This window comes from Castor canadensis, chromosome 11 (genome assembly GCF_047511655.1).
Source record: "Castor canadensis chromosome 11, mCasCan1.hap1v2, whole genome shotgun sequence".
Taxonomy (NCBI): domain Eukaryota; kingdom Metazoa; phylum Chordata; class Mammalia; order Rodentia; family Castoridae; genus Castor; species Castor canadensis.
The window spans coordinates 79522511-79534534 of record NC_133396.1 but is presented as its reverse complement, the minus strand read 5'-3'; the positions used below and the strand labels follow the sequence as shown (position 1 = coordinate 79534534).

General features: G+C 39.2%; 1 protein-coding gene across 1 annotated transcript; it reads left to right on the top strand.

Annotated features, from left to right (window-relative positions):
* The first annotated feature begins 10538 nt into the window (after positions 1-10538).
* LOC109685704 (transcription initiation factor TFIID subunit 9) lies at positions 10539-11691 on the top strand. Its single transcript, XM_074048948.1, has one exon. The coding sequence runs from the start codon at positions 10731-10733 to the stop codon at positions 11511-11513; it is 783 nt and encodes a 260-aa protein (XP_073905049.1). The 5' UTR covers positions 10539-10730; the 3' UTR covers positions 11514-11691.
* Positions 11692-12024: the final 333 nt, after the last annotated feature.

Here is a 12024-nt window from a genome sequence, read left to right as displayed (position 1 = left end):
ATTACTTAGATAATATATAAAAACAATATCCATAAAGGAAAATAGTGACAAATTTGACTGCATTAATATTGTTTAACACCTCTTTTTACAAAAGACACCATAAACAAAGATTAAAGACCAAAGATTAAAGATTAAAGACCAACACTAGAAAAAAATTATAAAAAACACAAAAAAAAACTGACAAAGGCCAGCACCCAGAGTTTAAAAAGCACCCAGAGTTCTTTTTAAAGATCAATAGGGACACTTTGCAGGCATAATCACCGAGAAAAGGCATAACTTTGACCCCTCCACATCTCCAGCCGGTGCAGAGAATCTCCACTTCATATTAAACGAAGAACCGAGGAGGCCCCCCGGGGCCGCCAGCGGCCGGCGCCCATACGGCTTGGGAAGACGCGGAACAGGTGAGCTTCGCGGTACCGCGGTAGCCCCACAGACAAGCCTGGGCCAGAGCAGCATAGCCCCCTGGACAGACTGACCTCCACCCGGGAAAAAAAGAGAAACTGAGTACTAAGCAATAAGAACAGTTAAGACACGCTGGAAAGAGGGTGGGGCGCCCTGAGCGCTGAAGATTGGGGGAAGGGAAGCCTTCCCGGGACTGTAAATAAACAAGCTGGGCGGGTCGGAGAGGCTCTGGCGGGAGCGGGGCGCGCCCAGCAACCAGGAGCGGGGACACTTGTGAGAGGAGGGAAGACCCACTTCCCACGTGAACTGTAAATAAACACGCAGGCCTGACAACGCGGGGCAGTGTCACCTTCCCCAGTGCTTGGAAAGGGGAAAGGCTGTAGCAGAGGCCCCCGCACAGGAGAACTCTGAGCAAACAAAGCCTGCGGGACCAGGTGAGTGCTAAGCTCACCCCAGAGATCTGCATAAATAACTCCACCAGCTACAGGCTGAGAGCAGCAGGCAGGCAAGCCACAGTTGCAGATACCACTCTCAGAACTGTCTCCAGACGCTTTTTTTTCTTTTTCTCCCTACCTTTGATGAGAGAACAACCGAATTACACCTGCAAGCCGAAAAACTTACTGAAACTGTATTGCATTTGAACTGGGGACACTTGGTGGGGCTTTTTTTTTTTTTTTTCTTCTGTGTGTGTGTGAGTGTAGTTTTGTTCTACTTTATGCATCCCCTTTGATGAGACAACTACAGAACAACATCTGAGGCACCAACTCCAGGACTGGAGATTGAGACGGACATCCAAATTATTAAGACTGAAATTGCATTGCATATAAACTTGGAAGTTTTTGGTTTTTTTTTTTTTTAATTTTCTATTTTCCATTTTATTTTAATTCATTTTTATAAATAGATATTACTTTCATATACTTATTTTTTATTTTTTTTATCTTTGATTTTCAATCCTCTCTCTGTCTCTCTATTGTCTGTTCAGCTTACTGTCGATTAGTACACTAACACTCCCTGTTTATACCTTTGAAACTCTCTTGTCGGATACCTTGTTCTGCTTTCTCCCTCTTGTCCGTATATTTGTTTTCCCCTTTTCTTTAACTTCTTCCTTTCCATCTCAGCTCACTCTTCCATTCTCAATATTACCATTGTTATTATTACAAGCTAGAAAATACTTAATTACACACAGTACAGGGACAGTAACAACACCAAGGACAATGACAGGAAGACAGAAAAAACAAGGAAACCAGTTTCCCCACAGCAAAAAATTAGTACAGGAACCAGAGGGGAATGAAGAGAACAGAAACTCAGAGCCAGACTCCAACAAAATGAAGATAAACTATGCCAAAGGACCCAATGAAGCCCACAAGAATAATTTAAAAGAAGACATACTACAAGTACTCAATGAGAATTTTATAGAGATGATACAGGATAGGGTCAACCAAAATGTACAGGAGACACTCAAGAAATTCCAAGACAATAAAAATAGAGAACTTGAAAAAGCAAAAGAAGAAATAAAGGAAACCATAGAAGCACTGTATAAACACCAAAGTGAAAGAGAGAACACAATGAATAAATGGGTAAATGAACTCAGGACAAAAATAGACAACAATAAAGAAGAAAACAGCCAGGATATGGAAAACCTCAGAAAAAAGAACGAAACAGAACCGCAAAACAAAACGGAAGGCCAATCCAGCAGAATAGAACAAACAGAAGACAGAATCTCAGAACTTGAAGATGAAATGGTAATTAAAGGAAAAACCGAAGAACTATTAATTAAACAACTCAAGACCTGTGAAAAGAAAATGCAAGAACTCACTGACTCCATCAAAAGACCAAACTTGAGAATCATGGGCATCGAAGAAGGAGAAGAGGTGCAAGCGAAGGGAATGCGTAATATATTCAACAAAATAATAACGGAAAATTTCCCAAATCTAGAGAAAGATATTCCCATACAGATGCAAGAGGCCTCCAGGACACCAAACAGACCAGATCAAAATAGAACTACTCCACGACATATCATCATTAAAACAACAAGTTCAGAAACTAAGGAAAGAATATTGAAGGCTGCAAGAGAGAAAAAACAAGTAACATACAAAGGTAAACCCATCAAAATCACAGCAGACTTCTCAACAGAAACATTAAAAGCAAGAAGAGCGTGGGGTGAGATCTTCCGGGCACTGAATGAAAATAACTTCAACCCCAGGATACTCTACCCAGCAAAGCTATCATTCAAAATAGATGGAGCAATAAAAGTCTTCCATGATAAGCAGAAACTAAAACAATATGTGACCACAAAGCCACCATTACAAAAGATTCTGCAAGGGATCCTGCACACAGAAAGTGACACCCAACTTAACCATGAAAAGGCAGGCAGCACCAAACCACAGGATAAGAAAAAGCAAGACAGTAGAGAGTAACATCAAGTTAGGTACACACAATCAAACCTTCAAACAACTAAGACAACTAAATGGCAGGAATCACCACATACCTATCAGTACTAACGCTTAATGTTAATGGACTCAATTCACCCATCAAAAGACACCGTTTGACAAAATGGATTAAAAAAGAAGATCCAACAATTTGTTGCTTACAGGAGACTCATCTCACTGACAGAAATAAGCATATGCTTAGGATGAAAGGCTGGAAGAAGATTTACCAAGCCAATGGCCCCCGAAAACAAGCAGGAGTAGCAATACTTATCTCTGACAAAGTAGACTTCAAACCTACATTGATCAAACGAGATAAAGAAGGACATTCCATACTAATAAAAGGGGAAATAGACCAAAAGGAAATAATAATCATCAATCTGTACGCACCCAATGTCAACGCACCCAATTTCATCAAACATACCCTGAAAGACCTAAAACCATATATAAACGCCAACACAGTGGTTGTGGGAGACTTTAACACTCCATTATCATCAATAGATAGGTCATCCAAACAAAAACTCAATAAAGAAATCCAAGATCTAAAATATGCAATAGATCAAGTGGACCTAGTAGATGTCTACAGAACATTTCATCCAACCTCTACACAATATACATTCTTCTCAGCAGCCCATGGAACCTTCTCCAAAATAGATCATATCCTAGGGCACAAAGCAAGCCTCAGCAAATATAAGAAAATAGAAATAATACCGTGCATACTATCTGACCACAATGCAGTAAAAGTAGAACTCAACAACAAAAGTAAAGACAAAAAACATGCAAACAGCTGGAAACTAAATAACTCATTACTTAATGAAGAATGGATCATCGATGCAATAAAAGAGGAAATTAAAAAGTTCCTGGAAGTCAATGAAAATGAAAACACAACCTACTGGAACTTATGGGACACAGCTATGGCAGTCTTGAGAGGAAAGTTTATAGCCATGAGTGCATATATTAAAAAGATTGAAAGATCCCAAATCAATGACCTAATGATACATCTCAAACTCCTAGAAAAACAAGAACAAGCAAATCCCAAAACAAATAGAAGGAGAGAAATAATAAAAATAAGAGCTGAAATCAACGAAATAGAAACCAAAAAAACCATACAAAGAATTAATGAAACAAAAAGTTGGTTCTTTGAAAAAATAAACAAGATCGATAGACCCCTGGCAAACCTGACTAAAATGAGGAGAGAAAAAACCCAAATTAGTAGAATCAGGAATGCAAAAGGGGAGATGACAACAAACACCATGGAAGTCCAGGAAATCATCAGAGACTACTTTGAGAACCTATATTCAAATAAATTTGAAAATCTAAAAGAAATGGACAGATTTCTAGATACATATGATCATCCAAAACTGAACCAAGAGGAAATTAATCACCTGAATAGACCTATAACACAAAATGAAATTGAAGCAGCAATCAAGAGTCTCCCCAAAAAGAAAAGTCCAGGACCTGATGGATTCTCTGCTGAATTCTACCAGACCTTTAAAGAAGAACTGATACCAACCCTCCTTAAACTGTTCCATGAAATAGAAAGGGAAGGAAAACTGCCAAACACATTTTATGAAGCCAGTATTACACTTATCCCAAAACCAGGCAAAGACACCTCCAAAAAGGAGAACTATAGGCCAATCTCCTTAATAAACATTGATGCAAAAATCCTCAACAAAATAATGGCAAATCGAATTCAGCAACACATCAAAAAGATTATTCACCACGACCAAGTAGGCTTCATCCCAGGGATGCAGGGGTGGTTCAACATACGAAAATCAATAAACGTAATAAACCACATTAACAGAAGCAAAGACAAAAACCACTTGATCATCTCAATAGATGCAGAAAAAGCCTTTGATAAGATCCAACATCATTTCATGATAAAAGCTCTAAGAAAACTAGGAATAGAAGGAAAGTTCCTCAACATTATAAAAGCTATATATGACAAACCTACAGCCAGCATTATACTTAATGGAGAAAAATTAAAACCATTCCCTCTAAAATCAGGAACCAGACAAGGATGCCCACTATCTCCACTCCTATTCAACATAGTACTGGAATTCCTAGCCAGAGCAATTAGGCAAGAAGAAGGAATAAAAGGAATACAAATAGGTAAAGAAACTGTCAAAATATCCCTATTTGCAGACGACATGATCCTATACCTTAAAGACCCAAAAGACTCTACTCAGAAGCTTCTAGACATCATCAATAGCTATAGCAAGGTAGCAGGATATAAAATCAACATAGAAAAATCATTAGCATTTCTATACACTAACAATGAGCAAACTGAAAAAGAATGTATGAAAACAATTCCATTTACAATAGCCTCAAAAAAAATCAAATACCTAGGTGTAAACCTAACAAAAGATGTGAAAGACCTCTACAAGGAAAACTATACACTTCTGAAGAAAGAGATTGAGGAAGACTATAGAAAGTGGAGAGATCTCCCATGCTCATGGATTGGTAGAATCAACATAGTAAAAATGTCGATACTCCCAAAAGTCATCTACATGTTTAATGCAATTCCCATCAAAATTCCAATGACATTCATTAAAGAGATTGAAATATCTACTGTGAAATTTATATGGAAACACAAGAGGCCACGAATAGCCAAGGCAATACTCAGTCAAAAGAACAATGCAGGAGGTATCACAATACCTGACTTCAAACTATATTACAAAGCAATAACAATAAAAACAGCATGGTACTGGCACAAAAACAGACATGAAGACCAGTGGAACAGAATAGAGGATCCAGATATGAAGCCACACAACTATGAGCAACTTATCTTTGACAAAGGAGGTAAAAATATACGATGGAGAAATAGCAGCCTCTTCAACAAAAACTGCTGGGAAAACTGGTTAGCAGTCTGCAAAAAACTGAAACTAGATCCATGTATATCACCCTATACCAAGATTAACTCAAAATGGATCAAGGATCTTCATATCAGACCCCAAACTCTTAAGTTGATACAGGAAAGAGTAGGAAATACTCTGGAGTTAGTAGGTATAGGTAAGAACTTTCTCAATGAAACCCCAGCAGCACAGCAACTAAGAGATAGCATAGATAAATGGGACCTCATAAAACCAAAAAGCTTCTGTTCATCAAAAGAAATGGTCTCTAAACTGAAGAGAACACCCACAGAGTGGGAGAAAATATTTGCCAATTATACATCAGACAAAGGACTGATAACCAGAATATACAGGGAACTTAAAAAACTAAATTCTCCCAAAACTAATGAACCAATAAAAAAATGGGCATGTGAACTAAACAGAACTTTCTCAAAAGAAGAAATTCAAATGGCCAGAAAACACATGAAAAAATGCTCACCATCTCTAGCAATAAAGGAAATGCAAATTAAAACCACACTAAGATTCCACCTCACCCCTGTTAGAATAGCCATCATCAACAACACCACCACCAACAAGTGTTGGCGAGGATGCGGGGGGAAAAAGGAACCCTCTTACACTGTTGGTGGGAATGTAGACTAGTACAACCACTCTGGAAAAAAATTTGGAGGCTACTTAAAAAGCTGGACATCGATCTACCATTTGATCCAGCAATACCACTCTTGGGGATATACCCAAAAGACTGTTACTCCAGAGGCACCTGCACATCCATGTTTATTGCGGCACTATTCACAATAGCCAAGTTATGGAAACAGCCAAGATGCCCCACCACTGACGAATGGATTAAGAAAATGTGGTATCTATACACAATGGAATTTTATGCAGCCATGAAGAAGAACGAAATGTTATCATTCGCTGGTAAATGGATGGAATTGGAGAACATCATTCTGAGTGAGGTTAGCTTGGCTCAAAAGACCAAAAATCATATGTTCTCCCTCATATGTGGACATTAGATCAAGGGCAAACACAACAAGGGGATTGGACTATGAGCACATGATAAAAGCGAGAGCACACAAGGGAGGGGTGAGGATAGGTAAGACACCTAAAAAACTAGCTAGCATTTGTTGCCCTTAATGCAGAGAAACTAAAGCAGATACCTTAAAGCAACTGAGGCCAATAGGAAAAGGGGACCAGGAACTAGAGAAAAGGTTAGATCAAAAAGAATTAACCTAGAAGGTAACACCCACGCACAGGAAATCAATGTGAGTCAATGCCCTGTATAGCTATCCTTATCTCAACCAGCAAAACCCCTTGTTCCTTCCTATTATTGCTTATACTCTCTCTACAACAAAATTAGAAATAAGGGCAAAATAGTTTCTGCTGGGTATTGAGGGGGGGAGCGGGAGGGGGTGGAGTGGGTGGTAAGGGAGGGGGTGGGGGCAGGGGGGAGAAATGAACCAAGCCTTGTATGCACATATGAATAATAAAAGAAAAATGAAAAAAAAAATAAAGATCAATAGGAAACAGTCATTAATTGCCAATAAACAAGTGAAAAAAATGCTCAAGATCTCCAATTAAAACCACAATATGATACAATACCATTACTTATTCACCAAGTTGTCCAAAAATTACAAATTACAAGCTAAGAGAGACCTAGCTAAAACTTCTCACACTACTTTGAAGCTAATTGTGATCAATTTGAGCTACCTCTGGGCTTTTAATCTCATGAAACTCTGTCACATCTGCATGGGAGAGTTATGTTAATTTTGCAATATTGTTAGAAAATAGAGAAAAAAAACAACCAACCAACCAATGAACCAACAGCCAAAAGGCTACCTACACAACGATCAAGAGTCAAGAGTAGGTAAATAAGCTATAGCATGGTCACATAATGGGATATTATGTAGGAATGAAGGAAAATCCCATGTTCTAACATGGGTAAACCTCAAAAATCACAATGTTCAATAAAGAAACAAATCACAGAAGAATAAATATAATAGGATACCATTTGCATGAAGTTTAAAAGCATATAAAGTCTTTTCTGTTATTTGCAGATTCACACATAAAACAGCTACATGACAGTAGTAAGAACATAGGTGGGATTCATAAAAATGAAATTCAGGATGGTGGCTTAAAAGGAGGGGTGTATATGAGGCTTCATTTGTGGTAGTAATACTCATTGTTTTTTAAAAATCTAGAGCAAATGTATCAAGATGTAAAGGTTTGAAAGCAACTATGCTAAATGTTAAGTTAGATGGGATAGGTAAGAGCTCATTATGCTATTTTTTCTCACTATGCATATCTTTACGGAAGTCCATACTTCATTTTGCAAGATTTTAAACTTGCAAAGCATAGAAAAGCAAGAGTACAACTGTTTACTTTCAAAATGCTGACGTGTGAGCCTGCCACCACCTTCCAACAACCAGGGACAGCTCTCACTAGTGTCTAGCACGGTGCCTGGGCGCAGAATTGCAGGCAGTAAATGAAAGATGGGAAGCCATTTCCTTTTTAATCATTAAATCACACTTGGAGCACTATTTCATCCCCATCCATCTCATTCTGCCTGAGCTGCCATGCCGTATAATAACTCAGGGGAATTGCGTTTAGGGACCATTGCTTGCAGGACAGCAAGGAGCTGCCATTCAGCCCTGGCTGCTGCGCTCTGAATTCATTAGCATTTTCCCAGCACTGCTGCTGCTTAGAAAAATGATCCTCTCTCAGAGCAGGGCATCACTGTCCTTCAAATATTGTAGTAACAATAAAAATGACCAAAAACAAATGCAAGGAAATAAAACCACCAGGAGGCCTTCCTCTTTAATTAAGGAGTTTTAAGTCACAGTCCTACCATGCCTGGGACTCCAGTCTCTGTTATAAATAGGGGTGGTGAGAGTGGGGGTGTGTTTTCTTTGTAGCCCTGCTGCTGTTTCTCCTTGGTTTCCTTCTGATGTCCCTGCTTCTTTCTGTACATGCAGATGCTCATATTACAAATTCATGACATGAAGAGGATCCAGACCTCCTTGGTTCTAAGAGTCTTTGGTGTCATCCAGTGAGATGTAACATGGTCCAGGCAGCTTGGCCAGCCAGTAAGTGGTGCTATGGAAGGTAAACTCTTAAGCTCCATGCTCCCAAAACCAGAATAATTTCCTATGTTTTCCAGATATACCACAAGTCCTAGAAAACATTGTTGTTCATGGAGGGAGTCAGACAAAGCAAGACAGGATGAGTTGTGTCAAACACCACCACCATTGCAACACAAAACTGCCTCCTCTCTGGTGAATCCGAGAATCCCATATTTGAGAAAAGGAGACTGTTGGCTGAATGAAAAAGGATGGTAATGTTTCTGCTCCCCTACAAAACATGAAACTGAGGAATTATTCTTTGCCAATTCCAATCTTTATTGCTAAAGGATAGAAAATGAGGCCTGGTCATTCTGCCATTTTTGTGAACCTGAGGGTATATAATGAGGAAAAATTAGACAAATTCAAACAAAGAGAAATTTGGACTGAATCTCTGGGAAAAAAATCATAATCATGGTGAAATCCATTAGACTGTGTAATAGTTTCCCAAGGGGAATGACATAAGCCTCCTGGCTGTAGTCATTTAAATTTAGACTGAGCCATGTGTTTGTGAGCAGACCCCAGGGAACAATCCTGAATTGAACAGGGGATGAGGAGGGTGATAGGCCAGGTGACCTAATAGGTCTTTTCCAACCTAATTTCTAGAGTTGTGGGATCCTAATTAAAATGAACTGTATTGGCTATTATGAACCTTCTACATTACTATTCTGTAAGGTCTCCAGACAAGCCAAGAGTGTTTTGGCTTTTTCTTATATCTATGGATCCAAGATCCAGCCACCTTATTTAACCATGTGGCTGTTGCACGTATACTGACTTTCTGCAACTGACAATGCTCAGCGTACAGTCATTAGAAGGAAAGAGAGCCCACACGATGGACTAACCCTTATTCAAAGTACTCCAGTGGAATGAGAATCATACTTTGATACCTTTGAGATGTGGTGTGACTATAAGTATTCTGATATGGTGATTGTCATCATATAACAAGCCTAATATATGCTTTCTCACATCCTGTCCTGATTTTTTTTCTAGCTTCAATGGCTCTTTGAAAGAGAATATTAATAACTGAAAAAAATCTTAGCAGAGGTTCTGCCATCATGAACCTGTGTAGTTCTGCACTGATGTTAGGCCTCCCTGACTACTCTCTAGAAATGCTCAGACGGGGCCACTGGTGGGGTCACCAGGGCTGGTCTGAAAATCACCAAGAAATGACAGAGGGCCCTTTAGCCCTCAAAGCAGCCCTAGTTTAGGGAAGATGGAAGACATGGGTGGCTCAATGGTCAGGGGGTGGTCCAGATGCATGCAGTTGCTAGATAAGAAGGGTGGTGACATCCAGATGGAGAGCTATTTTATCAGTCTTGTCCCATTGTAAGGATCTTCAAAAGGGTCCACAGAACTCTACCAGTAGGAAGTAGACACTAGCTGCATCACAGAATAGTAAGCTCTGACTATCTTAAATTGGTAAGATGTGTTCTAAGTAGTGGACAGCGAGTTTGCATGGAAATTGGAGATATTGCTTTGCAGTAGTACAAGATTAGGGCATTGCATAGACAGAAGACTGGAAAGTCCCTATTTCTTCAAGATTGGCTGGTGTCACATCACTGTGAAATCATTCCTGGCTTCTTCAGGCATGTCCCTGGGGTTCTCACTTCCATTCTACTTCTAACATGGATGTCAGTGTATGTATTCTACACAGGGGACAGCCTCTTGGTGTCTGTTTTTCCCCAGAATACAGGCAAGTCCCTGATATAGAAAGCACCTCATTAAAAAAAAATGGTGAGCTCCCTGGAGTGCTTTAGGTACGTGAGCTGAGCACCGGGAGCCATGGCTGTGTGAGGAGTATGCAGCGCCCCAACATCCTGCTCACGGGTACACCAGGGGTTGGAAAAACCACACTGGGCAAAGAACTTGCCTCAAGATCAGGACTGAAGTACATTAATGTTGGTGATTTAGCTCGAGAAGTCTGATCACTGGATATCATGGAGTCTGGCAAGATGGCTTCTCCCAAGAGCATGCCAAAAGATGCACAGATGATGGCACAAATCCTGAAGGATATGGGGATTTCAGAATATGAGCCAAGAGTTATAAATCAGATGTTGGAGTTTGCATTCCGATATGTGACCACAGTTCTAGATGATGCTAAAATTTATTCAAGTCATGCTAAAAAAGCCACTGTTGATGCAGACGATGTGCGATTGGCAATCCAGTGTCGCGCTGACCAGTCTTTCACCTCTCCACCCCCAAGAGATTTTTTATTAGATATTGCAAGGCAAAGAAATCAAACCCCTTTGCCATTGATTAAGCCATATTCAGGTCCTAGATTGCCACCTGATAGATACTGCTTAACAGCTCCAAACTATAGGCTTAAGTCTTTACAAAAAAAAGCATCTACTACTGCAGGAAGAATAACTGTTCCACGGTTAAGTGTTGGTTCAGTTACTAGCAGACCAAGTACTCCCTCATTGGGCACACCAACCCCACAAACCATGTCTGTTTCAACTAAAGTAGGGACTCCAATGTCCCTCACAGGGCAAAGGTTTACAGTTCAGATGCTTGCTTCTCAGTCCCCTGCTGTAAAAGCATCAATTCCTGCAACATCAGCAGTTCAAAATGTTCTGATTAATCCATCATTAATTGGGTCCAAAAATATCCTTATTACCACTAATATGGTATCATCACAAAATACAACCAATGAATCATCAAATGCATTGAAAAGAAAACGTGAAGATGATGATGATGATGATGACTATGATAATTTGTAATTAGCATTGATGCATGTAATGTGTATACTTGGTCTTGAATCCAATGTACTGAAACAAGCATGCTGGATGTTTTCAAGTTGTATTTTAGAAAGCTTAAATAGTATTTAATGACTATAGTTACTATACTTTTCAGTTGAAGTGTTCAATTTTCTTTCATAGGACTGATTAGTAATGAGTTTTCATCAGCCTTCATATGTAAAAAAATAAAGTTGTTATTTATCAAAAAAAAATGGTGATTACAGTGATATCTTAGAGCCTTGGGTTCTTCTTTCACAAAATGGCCAAATAATTTTAAACTCATATCACTCTTACAAAGATAAAATGCTAGAACAAATAAAGGACCTAGGAGAGTGCCCAGCACTTAAATAATTTGTAGTTTCTGTCCCACTCTTCTGTTATGAGAGGGTTATTTATTCCTGGATTTTGTAAATATCAAGCAAAAGTTTTTTAAAGAAAGGGTGGTACTTCATATGCATGTACGAAAACAGAATAATGAAACCTGCTAAGGTTG